Source organism: Trachemys scripta, chromosome 6 (assembly GCF_013100865.1).
Source record: "Trachemys scripta elegans isolate TJP31775 chromosome 6, CAS_Tse_1.0, whole genome shotgun sequence".
Lineage (NCBI taxonomy): Eukaryota > Metazoa > Chordata > Testudines > Emydidae > Trachemys > Trachemys scripta.
Genome location: NC_048303.1, coordinates 61,631,906 through 61,659,887, shown reverse-complemented (window position 1 = coordinate 61,659,887; position 27,982 = coordinate 61,631,906). Strand labels below are relative to the sequence as shown.

The following is a 27,982-nucleotide window of genomic DNA, read 5'->3' as shown; positions in this document are numbered from 1 at the left end:
GGAAGCGGATGGTGGTGAGGTTTGTTTCTCTTCCGTCTGCGGCCGCCTCCTCCATAACGGTAATGGTAGCGCCCCGGGGAGCGGGGTTTGCCCAGCGCCTCGAACCGGTCTCTCTGCCCTCCCGTGCGGGGCGGGGCTCGCACCGTCCCAGCCCCGCCTTCATGTGAGCCGCTGCTCGCCTCTCAGCAGTGCGGCCCTTCGCGCCGCTGCAGGCCCGGCGCGCCCCCTCCTCAGGCTCCTGGGGGCTCGTAGCCAGACGGTTCCACCTTAGCGGTTATGAGACCAGAAACTGCCTAACGGAAACCTGGCTGGTGCAGCGCGGGCACGTGGGTTTTCCTGCCCTGTTGAAAAACCGGTTGTCACGCAGGTGCCAGCGAGGTGCGGCTGTCACCTGTCCAGAGCAGCCTTAACAAGACCAGGACAGACTCTAGTCCTGTAAAAACAACAAGGAGTCTGGTGGCACTTTAAAGACTAATAGATTTATTTGGGCATAAGCTTTCGTGGGTAAAAAAACCCACTTCTTCAGATGCATAGAGTGAAAGTTACAGATGCAGGCACTATATACTGACACATGGAGAGCAGGGAGTTACTTCGCAAGTGGAGAACCAGTGTTGACAGGGCCAATTCAATCAGGGTGGATGTAGTCCACTCCCAATAATAGATGAGGAGGTGTCAATTCCAGGAGAGGAAAAGCTGCTTCTGTAATGAGCCAGCCACTCCCAGTCCCTGTTCAAGCCCAGATTAATGATGTTAAATTTGCAAATAAATTTTAGTTCTGCTGTTTCTCTTTGAAGTCTGTTTCTGAAGTTTTTTTGTTCAATGATAGAGACTTTTAAATCTGTAATAGAATGACAAGGGAGATTGAAGTGTTCACTTACTGGCTTATGTATGTTACCATTCCTGATGTCCGATTTGTGTCCCTTTTGCAGAGGGACTGTCCGGTTTGGCCAATGTACATGGCAGAGGGACATTGCTGGCACATGATGGCATATATAACATTAGTGGATGTGCAGGTGAATGAGCCCTTGATGGTGTGGCTGATGCTGTTGGGTCCTCTGATGGTGTCGCCAGAGTAGATGTGGGGACAGAGTAGGCAACAAGGTTTGCTACAGGGATTGGTTCCTGGGTTGGTGTTTCTGTGGTTTCAGATTAGCAGCCGTGTTAGTCTGTATCCGCAAAAAGAAGAACAGGAGTACTTGTGGCACCTTAGAGACTAACAAATTTATTAGAGCATAAGCTTTCGTGGACTACAGCCCACTTCCTCGGATGCATATAGAATGGAACATATATTGAGGAGATATATATACACACATACAGAGAGCATAAACAGGTGGGAGTTGTCTTACCAACTCTGAGAGGCCAATTAATTAAGAGAAAAAAAACTTTTGAAGTGATAATCAAGCTAGCCCAGTATAGACAGTTTGATAAGAAGTGTGAGAATACTTACAAGGGGAGATAGATTCAATGTTTGTAATGGCTCAGCCATTCCCAGTCCTTATTCCAACCGGAGTTGATTGTGTCTAGTTTGCATATCAATTCTAGCTCAGCAGTCTCTCGTTGGAGTCTGTTTTTGAAGTTTTTCTGTTGTAATATAGCCACCCGCAGGTCTGTCACTGAATGACCAGACAGGTTAAAGTGTTCTCCCACTGGTTTTTGAGTATTTTGATTCCTGATGTCAGATTTGTGTCCATTAATTCTTTTGCGTAGAGACTGTCCGGTTTGGCCAATGTACATGGCAGAGGGGCATTGCTGGCACATGATGGCATATATCACATTGGTAGATGTGCAGGTGAACGAGCCCCTGATGGTATGGCTGATGTGATTAGGTCCTATGATGATGTCACTTGAATAGATATGCGGACAGAGTTGGCATCGGGGTTTGTTACAAGGATAGGTTCCTGGGTTAGTGGTTTTGTTCAGTGATTTGTGGTTGCTGGTGAGTATTTGCTTTAGGTTGGGGGGTTGTCTGTAAGCGAGGACAGGTCTGTCTCCCAAGATCTGTGAGAGTAAAGGATCATCTTTCGGGATAGGTTGTAGATCTCTGATGATGCGCTGGAGAGGTTTTAGTTGGGGGCTGAAGGTGACAGCTAGTGGTGTTCTGTTATTTTCTTTGTTGGGCCTGTCTTGTAGGAGGTGACTTCTGGGTACTCGTCTGGCTCTGTCAATCTGTTTTTTCACTTCAGCAGGTGGGTATTGTAGTTTTAAGAATGCTTGATAGAGATCTTGTAGGTGCTTGTCTCTATCCAAGGGATTGGAGCAAATGCGGTTATATCTTAGAGCTTGGCTCTAGACAATGGATCGTGTGGTGTGTCCTGGATGGAAGCTGGAGGCATGTTGTAGACAATGGATCGTGTGGTGTGTCCTGGATGGAAGCTGGAGGCTCCATCTTCCATGCCTCCAGCTTCCATCCAGCTTGATTATCACTTCAAAAGTTTTTTTTCTCTTAATTAATTGGCCTCTCAGAGTTGGTAAGACAACTTCCACCTGTTTATGCTCTCTGTATGTGTGTGTATATATCTCCTCAATATATGTTCCATTCTATATGCATCCGAGGAAGTGGGCTGTAGTCCACGAAAGCTTATGCTCTAATAAATTTGTTAGTCTCTAAGGTGCCACAAGTACTCCCGTTCTTCTTGTTTCTGTGGTGTGGTGTGTAGTTGCTGGTGAGTATTTGCTTCAGGTTGGGGGGTTGTCTGTAAGCGAGGACTGGCCTGCCTCCCAAGGTCAGTGAGAGTGAGGGATCATTTTCCAGGATAGGTTGTAGATCATGGATAATGCGCTGGAGAGGTTTTAGCTGGGGGCTGTATGTGATGGCCAGTGGTGTTCTGTTATTGTCCTTGTTGGGCCTGTCCTGTAGTAGGTGATTTCTGGGTACCCGTCAGATTGATGGAGCAAGACATTTTACGAATGCTTGATAAAGATCTCGTAGGTGTTTGTCTCTGAGGGATTGGAGCAAATTCGGTTGTATCTTAGGGCTTGGCTGTAGACAATGGATCGTGTGATGTGTCTTGGATGGAAGCTAGAGGCGTGTAGGTACATATAGCGATCAGTAGGTTTCCGGTATAGGGTGGTGTTTATGTGACCATCACTTATTTGCACTGTATTGTCCAGGAAGTGGATCTCTTGTGTGGACTGTTCCAGGCTGAGGTTGATGGTGGGGTGGAAATGGTGCCACCAGACTCCTTGTTGTTTTTGTAGATACAGACTAACACGGCTACCCCCTGATACTCTATCCCCGTGGTTCTCAACCTGCTCTGTCCAGCCCTCATGGAAGGAAGCCCAAGTCCTGTCTTCCTTCTTTAAGAGTAAGGTTGGGGGGTTTAGCACCTTCAATTCCCATGTCATTGGCCTATACAATGTGGCTGGCAAGGTGTGAAAATGGGAGAAATCTACAGTTCAATAGAAATTGTTTTTATGGAAACGTGCCCAGAAATATTTTTAATAAACCACATAGATTGATCACAATACACAATTTTGATTTTGTTCTCTTTCCTGAAAAAGTACATGTATCAATATTTCCATCTTTAATGTTTTTGAAATATATTTTTTAGACTTGGTAAAAAGTTTATCTCAAATATATTTTTTCTGAGAGTATTCCTTTTTTTTTTTTTTTTTTTCATATTGTGTGGCACACTACCAAAATGAAATTAGTAAGAATCACAGTTTGTGAAGCGGACTGGACTCAATGACCTCTTGAGGTCCCTTCCAGTCCTTTGATGCTAAGCCTTGGTCCAGGGTGGTTTATTTTTATAGATTCATAGATTCTAGGACTGGAAGGGACCTCGAGAGGTCATTGAGTCCAGTCCCTTGCCCTCATGGCAGGACCAAATACTGTCTAGACCATCCCGGTTAGACATTTATCTAACTTACTCTTAAATATCTCCAGAGACGGAGATTCCACAATCTCCCTAGGCAATTTATTCCAGTGTTTAATCACCCTGACAGTTAGGAACTTTTTCCTAATGTCCAACCTAAACCTCCCTTGTTGCAGTTTAAGCCCATTGCTTCTTGTTCTATCCTTAGAGGCTAAAGTGAACAAGTTTTCTCTCTCTCCTCCTTATGACACCCTTTTAGATACTTGAAAACTGCTATCATGTCCCCTCTCAGTTTTTTCTTTTCCAAACTAAACAAACCCAATTATTTCAGCCTTCCTTCATAGGTCATGTTCTCAAGACCTTTAATCATTCTTGTTGTTCTTCTCTGGACCCTCTCCAATTTCTCCACATCTTTCTTGAAATGCGGTGCCCAGAACTGGTCTCAACTGGAGTATTGTGTCCTAACCAGCGCAGAATAGAGTGTAAGAATGACTTCTCGTGTTTTGCTCACAACACACCTGTTAACACATCCCAGAATCATGTTTGCTTTTTTTGCAACAGCATCACACTGTTGACTCATATTTAGCTTGTGGTCCACTATAACCCCTAGATCCCTTTCTGCCATACTCCTTCCTAGACAGTCTCTTCCCATTCTGTATGTGTGAAACTGATTTTTCCTTCCTAAGTGGAGCACTTTGCATTTGTCTTTGTTAAACTTCATCCAGTTTACCTCAGACCATTTCTCCAATTTGTCCAGTTCATTTTGAATTATGACCCTGTCCTCCAAAGCAGTTGCAATCCCTCCTAGTTTGGTATCATCTGCAAACTTAATAAGCATACTTTCTATGCCAATATCTAAGTCGTTGATGAAGATATTGAACAGAGCCGGTCCCAAAACAGACCCCTGCAGAACCCCACTTGTTATGCCTTTCCAGCAGGATTGGGAACCATTAATAACAACTCTCTGAGTACGGTTATCCAGCCAGTTATGCGCCCACCTTATAGTAGCCCCATCTAAATTGTATTTGCCTAGTTTATCGATAAGAATATCATGTGAGACTGTATCAAATGCCTTACTGAAATCTAGGTATACCACATCCACAGCTTCTCCCTTATCCACAAGACTTGTTATCCTATCAAAGAAAGCTATCCAATTGGTTTGACACGATTTGTTCTTTACAAATCCATGCTGGCTATTCCCTATCACTTTACCACCTTCCAAGTGTTTGCAGATGATTTCCTTAATTACTTGCTCCATTATCTTCCCTGGCACAGAAGTTAAAGTAACTGGTCTGTAGTTTCCTGGGTTGTTTTTATTTCCCTTTTTATAGATGGGCACTATATTTGCCCTTTTCCAGTCTTCCGGAATCTCTCCTGTCTCCCGTGATTTTCCAAAGATAATAGCTAGATGCTCAGATACCTCCTCTATTAGCTCCTTGAGTATTCTAGGATGCATTTTATCAGGCCCTGGTGACTTGCAGGCATCTAACTTTTCTAAGTGATTTTTAACTTGTTCTTTTTTTATTTTATCTGCTAAACCTATTAGTAGTATTCCATTATACTTCACAATTGGTATCAAGGAGGTTGCATCCTCTGTGGCCTGTCATTGAATTGGGCCTTTTAACATGGCAATTAAAGTATTTCTTAAAATATATTTTTATATATATGCACTAGAGACCACACGCAATTCTGAACTTTATTGTTTTCATTTAACATATAGAGAATCTAGATTCCTTATTGGTAAATCTGAGGCTGAAACTTTATTTTTTTTCTTGGGGCTATAAAACTATATATATATAATAAATTTAGTACTGGTGAGAGTTGCTGGATTAGCTATTTAGTGCTTTGAAAGTCCTGCATATTCAGAACGAGGCAATGATTGTGCAAGCTTCCAAACTGACCTGTCAGTTTGCCTTTCTGACCATCTAAATAAAGGGGACCACCTCTGAGTGAAATGGTTCCATTTCCATGACCATCCGTGCATGTGAGTCCCCAGACCCCCCCCCCCACCTCATTTCCCCCACTTCCTGTATGGCTCCTGGGATACCCCGTCCACCTCAAACTGCCCTGCTTCCCCTGCCAGCAGAGCTCTCCGCAGCCCTGGCTGCATGGGCCAGCTCCTTTGGCCACGCCAGATGTTCATAGCCTGATTGTGGGGGGGAAGGGAGTCGAGTCCACTCTCCCCCCCTCAGCTGCTGGGACTGTGGTGCCAGCAGCGGTGTCACTCCTGGCTGAGGCCCTTCAGTACTGTGTCTTCTGTCTCAGCCTCCAAGACAGTCAAGAAGTATTTGATGTTGTCTGTTGTTACTTGAGCACCTGTGTTTACTTTCAATTCACTGTATCTTCAAGCCTCTCGTAAAGTTAGTTTTCTTTTGTGGAGGAAAATGTGTAAGGAAAGATATTTTGTCATGTGAGTTTTGATATAAAGAAACTTGCTTGGTGATGACAATTTAATTAGAAATTAATGGCCGTACTTGGTCAGACCAGTGGTCAGTCTAGCACAGTATCCTGTCTTTCAACAGTGGTCAGTGCCAGATGCTTCAGAGGGTATGAGTAGAACAGGGCAATTTATCAAGTGATCCCTCCCAGGTCAGCCAGTCCTAACTTCTGGCAGTCAGAGGCTTAGGGACACCCAGAGCATGAGGTTGCATCCCTGACCTGACCATCATGGTTAATAGCCGTTGATGGATCTGTCCTCCTCCTTACCTGATTCTTTTTTGAACTAGTTATACTTTTGGCATTCACAACATCCCCTGGCAGTGAGCTCCACAGGTTGACTGGATTGTATGAAGAAGTACTTCCTTATGTTTGTTTTAAACAATGCCTATTAATTTCATTGGGTTACCCTTAGTTCTTGTGTTATATGAAGGAGTAAATAACACTTCCATATTCACTGTCTCCACACCATTCTGAATTTTATAGACCTCTATCATATCCCCACTTAGTCATCTCTTCTAAAATGAACAGGTTCAGTTTCGTTAATCTCGCCTCAAATGGAAGCTATTGCATACCCCCGATCATTTTTGTTGCCCTTCTGTGTATATTTTCCAATACTAATATATCTTTTTTGAAATGAGGCAACCAGAACTTATGCAGTATTCAAAGTGTGGGCGTACCATGGATTTATATAGTGGTGTTATGATATTTACTCTATTATCTATCGCTTTCCTAATGGTTCTTAACATTCTGTTAGCTCTTTTGACTTGCTGCTGCATGTTGAGCAGAGGTTTTCGGGGAATTATCCACAATGACTCCAAGATCTCTTTCTTAAGCTGTAACAGCTAATTTGGGCCCCATTATTTTGTATGTTTGGAATATATTTTCTAGTGTACATTATTTGACATTTATCAACATTTAATTTAATTGATTTTCTTAAACTTGACACTAAACATGAAATTGTTATGATTGTATCATTTTTCCTGGTGATAATTGTGGGTGAATTTTGTTGATCTACAAGTTATATTTTTCTTTATCCTTTCTTTTTTAAATAATATAAAATCCAAATTTTGTTCAGACATATTTCTGTTTTTTTTAACATAGCTGAGACAATGACAAACATTGAAAGGAACCCCACGCACCAAATGATTTCTCAGTTGCACAGTTTTGCTGCTACTGGAGACAAGATCAGATTGACAGCGCTATGCAGTCATTCTCCATCCCTTATCAATGAAGCTGCTGAGAATGGTTGGACAGCCTTGATGTATGCTGCCAGAAATGGACACTTTGAGATTGTACAAATTCTTCTTGAAAAAGGGTAAGAAAGTTAGAGAGTCCTTTACTTAGGATTTAATTATGTCTTTCCTGCCCCATTGATCAATGTCTCTGAATGACCACTATATACAGATCAATATGAACATCTTTCTTCTCTGAAGTTACCTCCTGTGTTGGGGTCTCACTCAGTTCCTCATGCCAGACTGGTGGAACTCTCCTATCACTTAAAGTTATTTTCATTCCTGAGAGTAGTGGTAACAGGAAAAGCATGAGCCATGCCCTAAATTGGACATTGCACACCTCCCCTTGCATGTATAAGTTGAATATGTTAAATTTAATAAATCTAAATATTCCAGTTATTTTTTCCTCAAAGCCTTAACCTTAATCCAGCACTTGCCTTTGTATTGTAGTGCAAAAAGATCACATCAAGTCACAAAGAATGAAAATCATATTTACAGGATATGGGACTATATTCTGGAAAGCAGTGATTCTGAAAAGGACTTAGAGTCTTGTTAGATAATGAATTGAATACGAGCTCCTAGTATGATGCTATGTCTAGAGGGACTAATACAGGGGTGGGCAAACTTTTTGGCCTGAGGGCCACATCTGGGTGGGGAAATTGCAAGCAGGACCATGAATGTAGGGCTGGGGTGTGGGAGGGAGTGCACGGTGTGGGAGGGGGTGCGGTGTGCAGGAAGGGGCTCGGGCTCAGGGCAGGGGGTTGGGGTGCAGGAGAGGTGCGGGGTGTGGCAGGGGGCTCAGGGCAGGGGATTGGGGTGCAGGAGGGGTGTGGAGTGAAGGAGGGGGCTCAGGGCAGGGAGGGGTGTGGACTGCGGGAAGGGGCTCAGGGCAGGGGGTTCGGGTGTGGCAGGGAGCTCAAGGCAGGGGGTTAGGGGCTCGGGGCTGGCAATCCCGTAGGCCAGATCCAGCCTATGGGCCGTATTTTGCCCATCCCTGGACTAATATGATCCTTGGAGGTATAAATGAAGAGTAAGGAGTTGATATTACATCTGTATAAAACATTGGTGAGACCACTACTGGAATTCTGTATCCAGTTTTGTTTCCACACAAAAAAGATACTGAAAAATTAAAGGGAGTTTTAAGGCTACAAGAATTATTTGAAACATGCAAAAACACCTTACATTGAGCCTCAAGGGAGTTCAGTCTATTTATCTTATTGAAGAGAAGGGTAAGAGGCAACTTGATCGTAATCTACAGATACCTACTCAGCAGAAGATGGGGCTCTTTAATCTAACAGACAAAGGCACAACAAGATCCAATGGTTGGAAATTGAAGCTAGAAAAAATAAAACTGGAAATAAGGGGCAAATTTATAACAGTGAGACTAATTAACCACTGGAACAGATTACTAGAGGGTGTAGCTTAGGGTAGTCAATAGGTGAATTGCGGGCCAAAATCTGGACCGCCAGAGGCTTTTGAACAGTCCTCAAATATTTACTTATCATTTTTATTATTTTCTATGGAGTTAGGACCTTGACTATACCTTGACCAAGAAATTTGGATCTTGACAAAAAATAATTGACTACCCTGGATGTATATTCTCAATCACTTGAAGTCTGAATCAAGATTGGATGTCTTTCTAAAAGATGCTCAAATTCAGTCACAAATTAATGGACTTAAGGCAGGACTCATGGGGTGAAATACTCTGGTCTGTGTGTTAGACTGGATGATCTTAATGGCCTCTTCTGGTCTTAAAGTCTACTAATCTATGAAGTATTTTTTCTTCCACTTTTATTTTCACTTTTCTAGAGGCACATATTTTCATCTTGAATTGGCTTTTTTTCTCTGAGCGTTGCTTTCCATGCAGTCAAAGGAGTTTATTGAAATATTCAGAGCGGCAGCATTTGTGCTAAACATAAGTAGGGGGCTTACCTCTCACTCTGTCCCATTACCCTCAAGGATAAAAAACCTTAAGAGTTAGGGAAGTTTTGTCAGTCTCTTGCTAAGGAGCTAAAACTCAGAACTGAGATTCTTGAAAAGTGAAAGCTTCAGGGAAGTAGAATTACAAGATTAAATCATTTTGTTTTACATTGTTTAAAAAAATATTTCCCAATCCAATCTTTACTATAAATTCCCCACTGATTGTTATAAGCAAGCATCAGTACCAACAGAAAATAGCTCATGGAGAAACACAAAGCAGTTGAAACATACAGGTGAATCTGACCCAATATCTACTATTTTTTTTTTTTTTTTTTTTGTGATTTATGGTGATGCTGTTGTCCATCATCCACCGGGGTTTGTATTTACAAAAACAAGTGCATTCTTTTCCTGACTTCCCAATCATAGTATTTCAGAACTTTCTGTTTCCCAAAATTGCTATTTTCAATATAAGAATTCATAGCATGCTGTTGCTCGGTGATTTTAAAATTGGTTTATAAGAAAATATTTTAAACTTGAAGCATTTTACAAAGTGAGGATCAGATTTTCCCCATAGAAGATGATTGTTAGGGCATGTGCTTAGCTCCCAGTTGAGAGAACTGGTGTTGCATGTCCATATGTGAGGGTAGAATTTGTCCCTGAATGAACAAATAATCCTAATCGGAAAAGGAAAATTCACAAGTCAAATTGTATGGGAGTATGGATTGGTTTCATATTATTTATGCTTGTGATCTTTTCCTCCTAGTCTGAAACAGATTATATGCACTGAAATCCCAGGTATTCTAACATTTTTTTTATGAATAGTTTAATATATGCCCTACAGCAGTGTTTCTCCAGCGCTTTCATTCTGTGGACAGCTCTGTAAGAGAAAGATATTTCTGTGGATCAACTCATCTCCCAAAGCATGATTTTAAAATGCTCATTCTGCAGATCTCTGAGAAAGGGTTCCAGAATCTTTGCCTCTTTTAAGTGTCACACTTGTTTCCAAGATAGTCCATTGTGATGCTACTAAGGCTGAAATGTTTCTTCTTTGAATGAATTAGGCAAGAAAAGTAGAGTGATTACAAACAAAAAATATTTTCTTGAAAGTATAAATGTTTTGCTAACAGGCTATTTCCCTGATTCTTCTTTGATGTTGTTGCCTCTGCATATTCTCACTTGTGGAATATGCCTTTTAGTACCATTGATCTTTGGGATCCTTCTAGAAAGCATCGCCCACTACAGCTGCAGGAGCTCCCTCTTGCAGCACTGAACGTTCAGAGCCAAAGCTATAAAAGGGCTATGTGGTCCATCTGCCTTAGTTCTTCTCCTTCTGCAGGGGAATCTATTCTCTCTAGGCCTGGAGCAATTTCTGGGTTTTGATCCAGGACTCCCTTAATTTCTGATGTTGTATTGCATTAAAGTTAATTAGGTAGTTACAAATTTTCTCGGAGCTCTACTGTCCTGCGACACGAGTACGAGTAGAGAAGTTATTTTACCTCTATATTGGGCATAGATGTGACCACTGCTGGAAATCTGTGTCCAATTCAAGAAGGTTGTTGATAGATTAGAGAGGGTTCAGAGAAAAGCCTCAAGAGTGATTAAAGGATTAGAAAAACCTGTCTTTATAGACTCAGGCAGCTCAATCTGTTTAGATTAACAGAGAGAAAGTTACAAGGTGACTTGATTACTGTCTATGAGTGCTTACCTGGGGAATAAATATTTGATAATGAGCATTTCAGTCTACCAGAGAAAGGCATAACGTGATCCAGTGTCTAGACACATTCAATCTGGAAACAAGGTGTACATTTTTAACAATGAGGGTTATTAATTATTGGAACAGTTTACCAGGGGTCATGGTGGATTCTTCATCCTGGCAATTTTAAAATAATATTTGGATGTTTTTCTAAAAGGTATGCTATAGGAATTATTTTGAAGAAGTTCTGTGGCTGTTATACAGGAGGTCAGACTAAATGATCATAGTGGTCCCTTCTGGCCTCAGAATCTAAGACTCCAACACTTGGATTGAGCAGGAGGGAATGAAGGTGTTGGGAACATATAGTCATTTTATCATCACATTTCTAAACGTTCAGTGCTGTGAAGGAGTATGTACATGGCCCCAATTGGGACTACTTTTCTAAAGGGCCCCAAAGTTCAATGGCAGTGTGGATGTATCTCACAGTGAGAATATGCTCCAGCAAGACTCTTACAGAATCACAGTCACTATGGTAACCATCATTTTTCTTTTCTGTTTATAGGTGTGACAGGTCCATTGTCAATAAATCGAGCCAGACTGCACTAGACATTGCTAAATTTTGGGGATATAAGCATATAGCTAATTTACTAGCAAATGTTAAGGGTGGACAGAAGCCTTTTTTCCTGCCAAACGATAAAATAGAGTATGAAAATTATTTTAGCAGGACACTTCTGGATAGAAGGAGTGATAAAAGAACAGATTCTAAATGGTTAAACACAAAACAAAACCATCCAGCCACGGTATACATCCTTTTCTCAAATTTAAACCCATTGGTCACTTTGGGTGGAGGGAAAGATGGCTCCCAGCAGCCTGAAGTCAGGCTTTGCAGGCTGTGCCACAAGGATGTAAAGGAATACATGAGCCAGACTGAAAAAGTCACCTTGATTTTTCTTGGAGTAGAACTTCAGTTGACTACTCTGAATGGAGGAATTCTGAAGGAAGATGAAGAAGATGGACTGGTTGCTTGGTTTGCCCTCAGCATAGATGCTACCTTTGCTGAACAGTTTAAACAGAGGCATGAAGACTGTTATTTTCTTCATCCTCCAATGCCTGCACTGCTGCAGTTGCCTGAAAAAGAAGCTGGTAAGATGTCCAAAATGTAACTTTTAGCAATTGTCTAGTCAGAAAAGAGCAAATGGGAAGTGGGAGCAGGGCCATGGAAGGGCTCCTATATTGGCTCCTATTTGCCTCTCTCCTACTGATTAGTTGCATGATCTTCAGCAAATCCCTACCCAATTTGTGTGCTTGAGTGATGCCCATAATAAGCTGTAATAATATATATCTTCCACATAGCAGAGTTTTGTTGTTTAATTGTTTGAAGTATGTGTTGCGATCCTCACATAAAAGGTGCAACATTTTTTATAGAAAGATTGTATTAAAAAAAGACAGCCAACTAGTACAGGCAAATTCCGTTGTTTCCAGGGGTTTTAATTAGAGATCCATGACCTGATTTTTTCACTAGCTACAACTGGTTGTGTAAAAATTTGCATACACAGTTGAAAGATATTAATGTCTGCAAAACCAGACAATAATATTGCAACTGTATGCAATATCTGTGGGGAACATGTTGCATTAAGTGTATGAATGGTTTATGTAACACTGGCCCACGGATTTAATTTACCTCTCAGTGGGGAGGGTTCTAGTGCTCCACCAGGAATTAAAAACAATAGGGAGCGATTAAGGTGACTCACTTAATTATAAACACCCCACCAGAGAAGTACTACCTCCGGGGAAGGCTTTCATATACTGGTTCAGACAGGGTTTTTCAGACACCAACAGACAAAGAAAGAGCTTGTAATATAAAAAGACTGAGTTTAAATTAACTCAGGACCATCTTTCTGAACCAGCAGACAGACAGGACCTTATATCCAAGATGACCCCCAATCCTTGCAGAAGGATTGGAATGTCTATAAGACTGATCGGTGACTCCCTAATATGTTTAGTGTTTTCTTTATGTTTTCTCTGTAATGCTTTTACCTTAAGGATAAATGTGCTTGCTTAGAAAAAATCTCTGGTATAATTTGTAGCTGCTGGCAATAAATACGCTGTTTATAGCACTTGAAGAGACAGCAAAGCACAGGCGCTGGCTTTTAGGCAGACTGGCTTGCTTGGGATATTGCAGTGTAAGGCAGGGAGCTGTATAGTCTTAAAACTCCTGGTCAGGAGGGAGAGAGACACGGGTCTCCCTCCAAAAGAGGTGCTTGCTGGGAGCTGAAACCTTAAGTGGATGCTATCTAGAGATCACGGGAGGGGGAATACAGGTACAGTTACCCTGAAACTGTTATGTCCTGCACTAGTGTAAATGACTGCACAGGGTTCAGGACAATGCAGGCCTTAAATTAACATAGTTACAAGGAAAAATAGATAAGGGAATTTGAACAATATGAGATTATCAAGAAGACATTTTAAACGGTGGTTTTAGTTTGATTTTCCTGTTGAATTACGAGAATTTTCTTGTTGTGCTATATACCGTATTTAAAAGATTAGAAGGCTTGTAATTTGATTTTATGTGACTCTAGCATTTTGGTGCATTCTTTTTAAAGGAGTAGTAGCCCAGGCTAGATCTGTTCTAGCATGGCATAACCGATACCAATTCTGTCCAACATGTGGCAGTGCAACCAAGATTGAAGAAGGAGGCTACAAGACAACCTGCTTAAAAGAAGACTGTCCCAGTCTTCAAGGTGTTCACAATACATCGTACCCAAGAGTTGGTAAGAATATCATAAAAATAAACAATTGGCTGAAGAAGACTGGCTTGTATCATAGAATCAGAAATGTAGGATTGGAAAGAACCTTGATAGGCCATCTAGTCCAATCCCCTGCACTGAAGCAGGATTAAGTATTATCTAGACTATCCCTTATAGTTGTTTGTCTAACTTTGTTCTTTAAAACCTCCAATGACAGAGATTCCACAAACTCCTTAGGTAATTTGTTCCAGTGCTTACCTGCCCCTACAGTTAGGAAATTTTTCCTAATGTCTAATTTAAATCTTCCTTGTTGTAATTTAAACCCATATTTTTTGTCCTGCCCTTAATGGATTAAGAGAAAAATTTATCACCTTTCTTTTTATACCATTCTTTTACCTGTTTGAGACTTATCATGTGCCCTCCTCAGTCTTCTCTTCTCCAGATTAAACAAACCCAGTTTTTTCAGTCTTTCCTCATAGATCATGGTTTCTAGACCTTTAATCATTTTCGTTATTCTCCTCTGGACTTTTTCCAGTTTGTTCACATCTTTCCCAAAGTGTGATGCCCAGAACTGGACACACTACTCCATTTGAGGACTTATTAATGCTGAGCAGAGAGGGGGAAAAAATACTTCTAATGTGTTTTTTGCAGCACTCCTGCTATAAATCACAGAATGATGTTTGCTTTATTTGCAACAGTATTACATTTTTGACTCTCATTTAGTTTGTGATCCACTATAGCCCCCAGATCCTTTTCTGCAATACTCCTTAGCCAGTCATTTCCAATTTGGTATTTGTGCAACTGATTATTCTTTCCTAAGAGCAATACTTTGCATTCGTCCTTATTGAATTTCATCTTATTTATTTCAGACCATTTCTTATTCCAATCCTGTCCTCAAGCCCCTCTCAGCTTAGTGTCATCAACAAACTTTACACATATACTTTCTGTGCCATTATCCAAATCATTTATTAAGAAATTGACTAGAACCAGACCCAGGACAGATCCCTGCGGGAACCAACACAATATTTCCTTCCAGCTAGATTATGAAGCGTTGATAACTACTCTCTAAGTACAGTTTTCCAGTCAGTTGTGTGCCCACCTTATAGTAGGTTTGTGTAAGCTATATTTCTCTAGTATGCTTATGAGAACATCAGATGAGATAGTTGTCAGCATGCCTCAGTGGGTCACAGCTGAGAATACCAGGTTCAGGACAAACTGCTGAGAAATAGGGCAGACTCACCCCAAACTGGTGGTTATTCTATTCTTATATTATACCACGCCAGTAACAAAAGTAAACTTCTGTCTCACCATGCTGGTTAACAGGAAGTCACAGATGCAGTCTCCTTGGGCATTCCAGCCATTGTCTTACCACCCAGACACTGGCCTCTATGATGAATGGTTACTTAAAATCAGTTTAATCACATATAGAGTCCTCTAATCCCAAGAGGTCAGCCACATAGCCAGGTAAATATATAACTCAGATCTGTCCCAATAATCATGCTGCTGCTAATCCTTTAGTAACTAAAATCTAAGGGTTTATTAATAAAAGAAAAAAAGACAGGAGTTAAAAGTGGTTAATAGATCGTATACATACAAATAGTTGCAAAGTCCTTATATTATGTTTGTACAATGATTGGAATAGACTGCTAGTTTGTAAAGTTTCCCTGGTAATTTCCTAAAGATTGGAAAGTCCTCAGTCCATAGTTTAAAATGCTCTGTTTTGTTGTAAGTCCATACACCAGAGAATCAGGGCAGGAAAGGCAAAATGGAGATATCTCAGGGGTCTTTTACACTCTTTGCCATATGCCTGGAAAGTTACTGGCTCAAGATGGAGTCCAGAGTCACATGAGCATATCACATATCCTTACATGCTTCGATGACTCACATGGGCAGCCATTACCCATATACTTGCTGAGGCATCCTCAGGAAGGCTTATTGGGCAGGATGAGTTTCTTCTATGGCCCACTGTTAGAGTGAAGTATCCTTAATGGGCCATCAAGCTTGACTAGTCCACTCACAATGGGCTGGCAAGACTGGATGTAAGCTACCTTGTTGTTGTTACCCCAGGAACAAACACATTTGAGATACGGATACATAGCCAATATTCATAACTTCACATGGATTTAAACAAGATAATCTTATTTAGCAAATCATAACTTCTGTATCGACACCTTAAATGATATACTTTGGACAAGATTTGTTGCAAATGCATAACAGTGGTATAAATGGTCATATTCAATCATACAGCATCAGAACGGTATCAAAAGCCTTACTGAAATCAAGATATATCACATCTGTTGCTACCCGCCTCCCCACCCCATCCACAAGGCTTGTTACCCTGTCAAAGAAGGGTGTTAGGTTGGTTTAACATGATTTGTTATTGACAAATCCATGTTGCCTGTTACTTAGCTTATTATCTTCTAGATGCTTACAAATTGATTATTTGATTTTTGTTTGCTCCATTATCTTATTCACATTATCTTATTATTCACTACTTACTTCACTGTATTCATGTACCTTAATCCCTTTTAATTCTCCCATCCTCTACACTCAGTCCCTCCAAGTCTTTTTTTCAACTGTCTCCCAAGACCCCACTCTGTCAGTTTTATTCAAGGTAAAGTAGTCCAAGCTTCTCTGTTTTTCTTTGAGTTGTGCATGACAAAAAAAAAAAGTTTTAATTCAACTTCAGCCTGTTGTGTTGCCGTGCAGAGCACTAAAAATCCTATGTTACAACAATGGAAGCAAATTATTAACATAACATTATTAACATTCTCCTCTTCATCCACACTGCATCCAGGCCCTCATCATCTCAGGTCTTGATTATTGCATCCTCCTTCACTCTGGCCTTGACAAATCCTATCTATTCCCACTTACGTCCGTTCCAAATGATGATGCAACAGTCATTTTTCTGGGACATTGCTTTGACCACCTGACGCATCTCTCTCTGTTCCTCCACTGGCTCCCTTTCTCCACTGCATCAGTCATAAGCTAGTTGTCTTTACTTTTAAGGGCCTTCATGGCCTAACCCTGCCCAACCTGTCTTCTCTTAGATGGTATAGGGACATTAATGCAAGCCTTCATTCTGCAAAAGATGCCAGTTTTGGTTGTCCCATTTTTTTAAATTTTCCATCAAGAACATTCAGCTTTCTCTCATGCTGCCTTTCATCATAAGAAGGGCTTGCCATAGATATCCACAAAGCCACCTCATCATCCTTCTTCAAATCCTTTTAAAAACTCGTCTGCCATGTTGCTTACAAAAAAAGTTCTGCGGTGCTTAGGCAACTGTTTCTGCTGCGAGCACTCTTTTTCACGCCTTTGTTTCATGCTATTATTTCCTTGTGCCATCTGTTTGTTCTATCTACCTGCTATCTGTGGTCTGGTACTTAGATTGTAAACCCTTCAAGGCAGGGATTATCTTCGTATTATATACTTGTTCAGTGCTTCATACAAAAGGCCCTCAGACTCTAGGTGTTACTCCAATACAGATAACATTACAGTGGGGCATCACAATGCGCTTACATCTTACAGTCTGAAATAATTTTTAAGACAGTAAAATGATTCAGCAATCAGTGCTTAAAGGTCTGCCCCAGAAAAACTGCAACAGTTCTAGAAAATCCATGATAAATGGTGAGCCTGGCAAGAGATCTCATAGAGCTGGAATCTTTTCTTTTGTTATCCATGTAACATCTGCACTTGGAAAGTTGTTTGAGAATTTGTCGTTTTAAGCTTGTGCCAAAATCCATAATCTAGCATCTTTTTACCGTAAAGGTTAATTTATAGAATTGTTTTGCTTGCATTCTGAATGTTGTACATATTGTGCAAAAGGTGGTTATTTCATTTAATTATAAAAAGATGTTTAGAACTGTACTGTAAACTAGAATAGGGACAGCTGTGCAATATAGAGGATACTTACTTCAAAGACTAAAGAAACTATTTTAAGTAGCAAGCTTTTGTAACAAACAGGTAAAATTCAGGGGGGGAAATTGCCTGCTCCTGAAACCCTCGTCATGTAAAAAGATACATGCCCATAGGTAACAAATGAGAGAATTCTGTCCTTTCTTTCCAGTTACAGAGTTGTGGACTTTCTGCCAGGGAAATATAAAACATTTGAAGTAAATTAAACAAGTAAACAGCTTTCCTACCTATGCCTTGTCGTCATATTTTCCTTTATTTCCTTCTTAGTTTCTCTCTTTCCCTGTTGGCCCTTTAGTATATGTTGAATATATATTCCGCATTTATTTTCTTGAAATTTATGCTTTTTTTTAATCCATTTAAGTTAGTTAAATGGCCCCCATTACCTTAGTATCTAAGCACCTCACAGTCTTTAGATCCTCACAACACCTTTATGAGGAAGGAAGAACTAAGCCCCGTAGAGGCTAAGTGACGTGCCCAAAATCACACAAGAGGTCTGTGGTAGAGCGGGGACTTGAATAATAGTCTCCCGGTCATAAGCTACTGTCTTAATCACTGGACCATCCTTCCTCTCCTTAGCCTTTCAAAAGCTTGAGTTACTGCATCTTTCCTCTCATTCCATTGTCTCACCATCTTTTTTCTTGTATCTTCACCCTTTAACCTCTTTTTCTTTCCCCTCACTCTGTAGTGTGTCCCTCCCAATCATAGTATGTTGTATGTCTGGCCCTTCTCTCTCCTTTTTTGTCTGTTGCTTCACCTTTTTATTAATCCTACCTACTCCACTCTTCTCTTGTGCTCTTGGACTGCAGTGCAACTTACTAAAATCATTAGTAATTTTTTCTTTACAGTCTACAGCAGAACACATTAAGAAAAGTAGTAAGATTAAATGAAAGATTGCTGAGCCAGCATTTGTTGGTGGTACCTTTTTCTAAAAAAGCTGGTAGCCAGCAGGACTTGAAATACTACAGTGTGCTCCATGGCAGGTACTTTTTGAATAAGACACCGATCTTTGATAAGCATTTGCCTAGTGAGATTGATAAATCAGTCATTCTAACAGAGGGGAAAATACAAGAAGAAGGATCAGTGAGGCAGGGAAGATAAAGCACGTAGGATGAATACCAAGGCAGAGAGAGAGAGAGAAAGGGAAGGCAAAAAGAAAACATAGATATTAGGGTGGTTAAATCAGGGAGAGGCAACCAAGAAGGGAAAGAGATAACCAAAGACTGGTATAGAAAAATGGGAGGCTCAATGTAGATATGACTGATGGACGGGAGAAAACAAAATAGAAAATTAAAAGAAAGAAAAAGAGAGAAATAGGGAGAAGAGAGGGAAGATGGATAAAAAATCCAAAGGAGAAAATGAGAACTAGAAACCAAGAGAAGGAAATAAAAGGGTAAAAATGAAAAAACATGACAACATTTAGGTCATTATAATAACAACATCTAGCTCTTTTATAGTGCTTTTCATTTGGAAATACATCCCATAGATCTGTGACTGAGGAAGAGGTGATGGCTTATCATTCTTGCTGCTGAAATTGTTGCTTTCAGTTGGATGTGTAAGTAGGTTAATGCTGTGGGTACTTCTACAAATTGCATACAGTTGCAGGTAATTTATATCCTGGCTCTCAAACCTTGGCTAGTTAAGTACCTCCATTAGGCATGTGTATTACAAAAATAGGTGAATAGAGATCTTGCTAAAAAACATACCCTGATAATACCTGCGTTGGGACATCTACAGAATTGGACTTTCAAGCTCTTAACTGTACTATATCTGTATTTCCACCATGAATACTGAACAAAGAATTATACATGCCTGCAATTTGTTACTATATTTCGACCCCAAAAAAAGTTAAATATATTTCTTTCACATGCATTCCAGATCCTGTAGTGATTATGCAAGTCCTTCATCCAGATGGGAACCAGTGCCTTTTAGGCAGGCAGAAGAGGTTTCCTCCTGGCATGTTTACCTGCCTTGCTGGATTTGTAGAGCCTGGTGAGATTTTCTTCATGGCTTTGATGTCAATTCATTTTGTATTTCTATCCCAGCTTACCCTTGAAATTGCCTGGAGCTTTTCAAAAGGATTTTCCTGCAAATTGATTTTAAATAGTGCTGTACTTTGAAAAGAATGTCAGAAGTTTGATCCACATTAGGTCAACTAAATGTGTATATTATCTATTAGGCATGTTTTATAATAAATATTCCACACACCTTACATATTGGCAGTTGATTTTTTTTAAAGAAACATTTGTCAACTTGAATATTTTTTTAGGTTAATTTCAAAAAATTCCATTTTATGATAGAGCATTCCATGCCCTAAGTTTAAAAAAAAAATCTTTACGCAACTATATAAGGATTTTTTTCTGTTCCCCTCATGGTATTTATGAGTATATTTTTGGCCAGGAAGAAACTGAAATTGAACTCAGCAGGACTACTCAAGCACATGCTAAATTTTAAGCATAAGTTTTTGCAGAATCAAGGCCTAATTGACTGTACAGATGAAAGTGAAAGTTGAAAAAGCTTTGTAAAATGCACAAGGTAAAGTGAAGATACTTTTTTTCTGCTAGCTGTTTTCAGCAATAATAGTCTCAGGTAGTAACATAATTATAGTGGGTACAAAATTTTCAGACAGAAATGAGATTTTCAGTTTGTTGGCATCCCTTTCAGCTGAAACCTCTTTTCCTTTATTGTCTAGAGAATTTAGTACAAATAAACTATACTCATTCACTACTATGAGGTTTTGGTACAAATGAACAGCAGGGGAAAAGGAGGGCACTTGGCTACACATATTAAGGACAGAGATTGAGGCTTAATATTTAATTACTTGGTTTTTGTCACTATCCACAACTGTGATTTAAACATAGTTTTCTGTATTGACTTTCCTTTGTTTTGGAAAAAAGGGGCAAAAATTATTTCATGAAACACTTACTCTAATATGTCTTATTCGCTAAAGAGACCATAATGCATACCTAGGTCCAAAAATTCTTTGTGTGACTGACTTCTGCTATATGGTTGAATGAACTGATTCAGATAAAATAAGAATTGACTCAAATATTATTTTAGAGGTTGAAAAAGTTCGGATTTTTTTTTCCACTTCCTCACTTGTCCCACCTTCCCTTGTATTTTGCATTATCGTACCTCTTTGCACTTTTTGGTTTTGAGTGGACATAAAGTTCTGAAATACAAGGACACCCGTTAGAGTATTTCCAGGCTGAATTAAAGACTGTATTATCGGAAATCTCATGAGCCAGCATATTTTCATGCTATCTTCATACTAGTTTTGCTTATCAAAGAGATTTGGCTAGTTTGGATAAACAACCAATGAGCTTCCCAACTCTTCCAGGTTCACCCATCAGCTAATTATTTACTTGAGAAATCTTTTAACAATCAAGTGTTGGAGAACAAACATAATTTTTGAAAGGACAGCCTCTTATCTGGCAGCTAAGCGCCTAGTTGGTTGAACTCAACCTTTTGCATTAATGGGCTAGCCTCTTACTAGTCAGAATAGAAAACACAAAAGATGCACAGTATATTAAGATCTGCCTGAGAGAAATTCCAGTGACTGCAGATACAATTTAAACTTCAGAGAAGGGAATTTTGGAAATATCTGCAGATAAGACCCTATGTTGATGCATGGGTTATCTACTTTAAGGAGCCTTTGACCACAGAATTTAAGGAAGAGGTTAGGAGTTATCTCATATAACAGTAAAGCCTGTGTTATAATTTAATTCGGGCAGGGAAGATGTCACTTGCATATCTAAAGTAAAGATGGAAGAAAATAATTGGATATTATCCACAAAAGAAAAGTAGCAAGAGGAACTGTCAAGATATAATAGAGCTAGAATTCTGAGTTTTATATTACTGTACCAAGGGGTACTGGTCACCATTCAGTTTGGCAAAAGAGTGGTGTATTTCTTTATGCTAGAGATCTTCCAGAATAAAGGTGACATTTATTCATGTTTTTGTCATACCTGACAGCTCAAAAATAAGAGCCAGAAGGTAGAAAAATTAAGGAAAAAATTAACTGACTTCAGCCATTTCCCATGTACAAATAATAAATTATAAACCTATCCAATGCACATATGCCAACAGTGTATAAATATTAATGTTCCTGAGGGTGGAGTTAAAGTTTTCTATTACAGTTTGAGTTAGAGGAATTTAGTGTCTGTTTTGTGTTTCTTTATATGTTGTGAGGTGCAAAGGAAGCTCCTTGAAGAGAGGAAGAATGTGTCAGAGTGGGTAATGTAGGCATGTGTTTGAGTGTATTTAAATATCCACCATCTTTTTACTGTTGATTGTCATACTTTGAGAGGCTTAGTTAAATTTTAAACTGTAACATTCCACTATTATAGTCATAGTACAAACCTTAAATTAAATTAACAAAATTATTTACCTGTTATAGTGAGCAAATGATTATTTTTTTCAAAGTTAATTTGAGGTAAAGTGTGTTATATTTTCTATACATTTTGCATAGTAATTTCAAGGAGTAATGGTAGCTGTACATAGGAAATACACATTACGATGCTGGTACTCTCATATTTTTATAGTATTTATTTTATTTTATTTTTATTCATTTTGAAAATGTTGCTTTAGTGCCTGCCTTTCTTTTATTACACTTCTGTTTCTCATACTGCAGATCTGTGTCCCATTCTGGGAATTGGACCCCTGTAGATAATTGTTCAAGGCAATTTTAAATCTTTTGAGTCAGTTCAAAGCACAGAATGTAATCCTTGCTTGGAGAATTTTCATCAGATGCTTGTTCTTTCCCCTTTTTGATTAGGGGAAACAATAGAAGATGCTGTTCGAAGAGAAGTAGAGGAGGAGAGTGGAGTCAAAATTGGCCATGTTCAGTATGTCTCTTGTCAACCATGGCCAATGCCCTCCTCCCTAATGATTGGTTGCTTAGCTGTTGCAGTGTCTACAGAAATTAGAGTCGACAAGAATGAAATAGAGGATGCCCGTTGGTTCACTAGAGAACAGGTAAAGTTCAATTTAATTTCTTTCTCTCATTGATTGTTCTGTGACTGTATCAGTTCTGGTGTACAATAGGAATGCACCCTTTTTCAGCAAGTTGAATAGGTGTTTATACGCACCACATCATACAGTGATTACATTGTAATTGTAAATTACACATAGCCAGAGAAAGATAGCTACTCATAAAAGACTGCGTGATGAATGCTGTGCCCACTGCAAGCCCATTTAAGACATTCTTGCTATGCTTAACTATTCAGTGCTTCTCTTTGGGCAGTATCTATTGTTCGTTATTCTAGTACCTTTCTATTTACTTCCTTGAGTTTTGTTTGGATCTAGATAAGAGAACTGTTAAGTAGCATTCATTTTTGAGCCTTTTCTAAAAAAAAATTTAGAAATGCTTGTACTTTTTTTTTAGAGATTAAAAAAGAGAATTTGTTATCTTTTGGCATATTTTTTTCATACAGTTGTAGGCCCCAGTCATCCAATTCACTGTGCATGGGCATGCCTTGTGTACTGTGCAGCACACTCAAGGATCAGAATCTAAATGGGTAAAACTAGAAAACTAATGAAAAACACAATGGATGGAATTTTAAACATAACTATGAAACAAATTACATGAGGCTTTTTTGTTGTTGTTGCTGAATTCCTTCTGCCACCTTTTCTGTCAGATAGCGTGTACATTGTTATATAAACTTTAAACGGCAAGTTCTTTGCAGTCAGGTCCTTATTGTCTTATACAAGTAAAGCAAATGTGCGTCTATAAATTTGTATAAATAACAAACAAAAACTACATTCAGCAACAGTGAAGGTGGCATCAGGCCATATCCCTCCACCTAAAACCTTAAAAGCATGGAAATAAGTTAAGGGGAAAGATATGTGCATTCTTTTCCACCTTCATACTGCTTTCACTTCCATCTCCTACAGATCCCTGCTCTATTTTTATTATGGAATTCTTCACTATCTGAAGGAAGGAGGAGTCAGTGTGTAGCATCAGTGCAGCATTTATATGCTATGCAGTCATGTGTTTTATTAGCATATTAAAACAGGACTGGGGAGGGGGGCTATATCCTGTATGCTCATGATAGAAATTAAAATAAAGTTTATTGAAAAACACATGTATGCATCCAGTTCAGCCTGAGTAATACAGCAGTACTCCAGTTATCTGAATCACCTACTCATCTCCATTTCAGTTTGAATAATCAGAAATTTAGTATATTGGGATTCTCCTGTCTTCAGTCTGTAAATTTCCTTGATGGTTTCAGTCTTCTGTATTACCTAAGTTGTGCAGGAGTGAAGCATGCAGCTCCATTCCCCATGTACTGAAATCCTATGTAAAGCTCCATTTTTACAAGGCAACATGCTGTAGTTTAGTGAATAGGCAAGTTGGGGTTATCAGAGTTCAGTAAATTAGTATTCTACTATACATAAAGCCTAAACCTAGCCTTCCTGTCATTACTTTTTTTTTTTTGTTTCTCTGTCTAAATTTGTAATGAAAATGGAGAATAATTTATTTTCAAATTTTTCAAAAGGGAGTGTCTAAAATTAGGTTCTTAAACTTGTATGAATAAGAGTGGCCTGATTTTCAGAAGTGCTGAGCTCCCACAAATTTTATGAAAGTCAAGGGGAGGTGCAGGTGCTCAGCACCTTTGAAAATCAAGTATCAGGGGGTAGCCGTGTTAGTCTGTATCTACAAAAACAACAAGGAGTCTGGTGGCACCTTAAAGACTAACAGATTTATTTGGGCATCTAATTTAGCCGTATGGAGTGGAAATCCATCAACCTCAACAAAAAGCTTGCACAGATACAGACAGACATCATCTTCCTCTCCAAATGCAAACAGATGGACTTTTAAATGCCCAAATAAATCTGTTAGTCTTTAAGGTGCCACCAGACTCCTTGTTGTTTTTGAAAATCAAGCCACTTTTATTTAGAAGCCTAACTTAAAATATCTGTTTGCCAATTATTTTCATAAAGCAGAAAGTAGGATGAACTGGATACTTTAAATACAATAGAGATTTCTCAAAAGATGATTGAAAGATTATGGGGCAAATGTAAACTTTCAGTGAAGTTTCATAGCCTTACACCAGTTCTGAATTTGGCTTTACATGTTGTAAGAGATTTGTGTATTATAAATAAGGTTAAGATTTTGTCACAGTTATTTTTAGTAAAAGTAAACTGTGACCTTTTACTAAAAATAACCGGGGGGGGGGGGAGAAGGGAGGGGGACTGACAGCTCTGGGGTGCCCACCACCCTAGAGCACAGGGCTGAAGCAGAAAATGTCACGGAAGTCTCTGAAAGTCACAGGATCCATGACTTCCATGACAATATCTTATCCTTAATTATAAAGAATCTACCAGAAACAAGTTTTAAAATAGTGCAAATATGTCCATAGCATGTAAAACACAATTTTATAAGGTGATGGTACTATGTGACTGTCTTATTGTAATTGTAAGGTAATGCACATTGGAAGGAGTAATTTTAACTAATGTACACTTTTCTGGGTTTTAAATTAAATGTGACTATGTTGTAAAAGACCAAGGCATCGTTGCAGAGAATTCAGTGAAAATATCTTCTCCGTTCTCATTGGAGGTCAGTGCCCCAGATGCCAAATGGTAGAAAAAAAGAATGAAATAGAAAATAATAATAAAAATATTATAATGCCACTATATATATCAACAATACACCCTCAACTGGACTGTGTTCAAGTCCTGTCATTCCATCAGAAAAAAGATACCACAGAATACGAAGTCGTACTAAGACAAGCAATGAAAGTGGTTAGAAGCACAGAAAGTCTTCCATGTGAGGAAAGATTGAAAAGGATTGTTCAGTAAGGAAAATACAAATAAGAGAGGGCATGATAGAGATATAAATTAATGAATGATATAGAGAAAGTAAATCAGGAGCACCTCTTTACTGTTTCTCATAATACAAAACCAAGGGAGCCATTTATAAAAATAGACAGCAAATTTAAAATTGATAAAAGGAAAAGCTTTTAATAAACACACCATATAATCTCTGCAGCTCATTGCCCTGAGGGACTGTTAGGCCAAGATCTTAATAGTGTCACGCATCTTTCAGAGCAGTAGCAAATGTTGGGGCTTTGAAAGTCAGTTTCCCATTAAAGAAGAAATCAGTGGCATGGAGTCTGGGTATATCCTTAGAGCAACTTGTTTATTTTAAACAGTATATGCAAGTTTTGAACACAAGTGGTCACAAACAGCATGTGGGGTAACCTCTTTTTCTAGGGATCTCAGCCCAAATACCAATACCTGCTTTTCAGGAACAACTCTGCCTCAAGAATTTAATTAGCAAATTCCGTTACTGCTTACCACAGCTCCCTAAAAATCTGTATCAGAAAATAAACAACACAACATTTTTTTCCCAGACTAAAAGCTTGTTCACACGCAAAGAAAAAGAACTTGTTGGATAGTGTAACAGTGCCATCTGGTGATTCCTGCCCTAGCAATCAGCTACACAAAAAGATTAGTCATGTATATGGTTAGTGAGAGTGTACACAGTTACTTTAGAATAATAAGCTTGAATGCTTTAGGGCATAATTCACTTGCTGCCTGATAGGTTAGAAAGCCTTCCCTCTTTTTTCTTGCACCTTCCTCTGATGCATCTGGTAATGGCCTCCATACTGGACTTGGAGAAGACCACTAGATCACTCCAGTATGGAAATTCCTATTTTCATAAAATGATAGATTCCATGTGTTTATAAGACTAATTGACCAAAACAAATCTGTATGTATTGCAGGTCGTGGACGTTCTCATTAAAGGAAACCAGCGTTCTTTCTTTGTGCCACCGAGTCGAGCTATTGCACACCAGTTGATAAAACACTGGATTGGAATGAATGCTAATCTTTAAATTCGAGGAACTGAGTTCTTTGAGTTAAATTACTGTTTCCAGTGACTGCTAATGTAAATAAATTAAAAATAATTGGTCATTTAGTGAAGTGGTGACCACTTGAGTTTCTTGGTCCTTTGACTCCTGAGATATACTTGCACTCAGTGATTCTTTTCAGAAATTTGTTGGAGTGGGACAGTCATCCACTGATTACCCCAAACAAAAACGTCAATATTAAAGTATAATTTTGAAGGTTTTTTTATAATCGGGTTATTCTGCCCTTCGCTATCCCTCCTTTTATTTTCCAGGACTCGTCTGAGCTCTTCTAGATCTACTATTTTTGTTTGAGACATTGTTAAAATCAGCCGTGGTGTAAGTTGTGACAACTCCGCTAATTATGCCTGCTGTGTCTGAGATTCTTTTCCTCTGTGTTTACCTGCAATTTTGTTGTTTGTTTTTCCTTTTTCTCTCCTGTTTTCTCTTTCTTGTTCTATACCTTCCTCACTTTCCCTTTTTTATCCTCCCTCCCTTTTCCATGCTCCCCTCACTTTTGGCCGTTCGTCACTCCTTCCTACCCCAACGAACACTTAGCATTACACTTTAGCAGCAATGTTAGCATTTAATTCTAGAAGCTCTATTAGCAACAGGTATCACATGTTGGTAGTACATTCATTAGAAGCTAGGTGTGTAATGCTTTTTATAGCTTATATGATTAGTGTTGCTGATGCTAGAGTTTGAGCCAGCAATCTTGTGTGGATCCTGTCACCTCATTAACATATTGTCCAAACATTATTTTAAAGACCTTTTGCAATATTGTGTTTGCAATAAATGGGGGTGAGGATGGCTGCTCCAGAAGCCTAAATATTAGATACTGTTATAAGCAGCCACAGACTTGTTGACTGGTAGACAGCAAACAAGATTGCAGTTGATTGGCTTCTTTGGTCAGTGCAAATTAGTGTAGAGACTTCAGAAGACAAGTAGATTAAACTAGACAAAAAAGACACCAGAATTAATGACAGTTCATCTAAATACAAAATAGTGTTTTTTAAAATTTGAAGCATTAAGGAATGCTGCTTATATGAGTAATATATAATCAAAAATGATAGGTAACTTAAAAATACCAAATCTAAATGTAATGAAGAGAAGACAGCATTTTTAAACAATAAAATATTAATTTATTGATGTATGTTTAACATTAGTAATTTACGGTACTGTTTCAGATTTTGTGCCTTAATTATAAATTAGTGAGGAGAATTCAAATTACTTTCTTTCCAAATGAAAGGCTATAAAGTGTACTACAGTAGAAGCTCGTTTGCAGCAACACCTTGTAAGAGCAACTGCCGCTAACGAGCAACATTTCCCCTGGGAACAATTTCCTTACTGCTATTTTTCCACTTGGTAACAG

The 27,982-nt window shown here is 39.1% G+C and overlaps 1 protein-coding gene across 4 annotated transcripts; it reads left to right on the top strand.

The window, feature by feature from the left end:
* On the top strand, nucleotides 1-27,982 carry NUDT12 (nudix hydrolase 12). Of its 4 annotated transcripts, XR_004646135.1 has the most exons (8): nucleotides 4,187-4,297; nucleotides 7,356-7,569; nucleotides 11,662-12,242; nucleotides 13,703-13,870; nucleotides 19,637-19,750; nucleotides 22,536-22,735; nucleotides 26,488-26,662; nucleotides 26,754-27,982. XR_004646135.1 is itself a non-coding variant. In XM_034773711.1 (7 exons), the coding sequence occupies exons 2-7, from the start codon at nucleotides 7,364-7,366 to the stop codon at nucleotides 23,768-23,770; spliced, it is 1,386 nt and encodes a 461-aa protein (XP_034629602.1). In that variant the 5' UTR covers nucleotides 1-59; nucleotides 7,356-7,363; the 3' UTR covers nucleotides 23,771-24,420. The 4 variants fall into 4 exon arrangements, 3 of the variants coding, with proteins under 3 accessions (XP_034629602.1, XP_034629599.1, XP_034629600.1); XM_034773711.1 differs by lacking the exons at nucleotides 4,187-4,297; nucleotides 26,488-26,662; nucleotides 26,754-27,982 and adding exons at nucleotides 1-59; nucleotides 23,654-24,420; XM_034773708.1 differs by lacking the exons at nucleotides 26,488-26,662; nucleotides 26,754-27,982 and adding an exon at nucleotides 23,654-24,420 and having other exon boundaries at nucleotides 4,181-4,297.

Excerpts from the sequence above, each read along its gene's own strand:
- NUDT12 (XM_034773708.1), top strand. The coding sequence starts at position 4,237 with ATGCGGTGCCCAGAACTGGTCTCAACTGGAGTATTGTGTCCTAACCAG. Across the intron at positions 7,570-11,661 it reads CAAATTCTTCTTGAAAAAGG|GTGTGACAGGTCCATTGTCA; the intron begins GTAAGAAAGTTA and ends TTCTGTTTATAG. Across the intron at positions 22,736-23,653 it reads GTTGGTTCACTAGAGAACAG|ATCCCTGCTCTATTTTTATT; the intron begins GTAAAGTTCAAT and ends CATCTCCTACAG.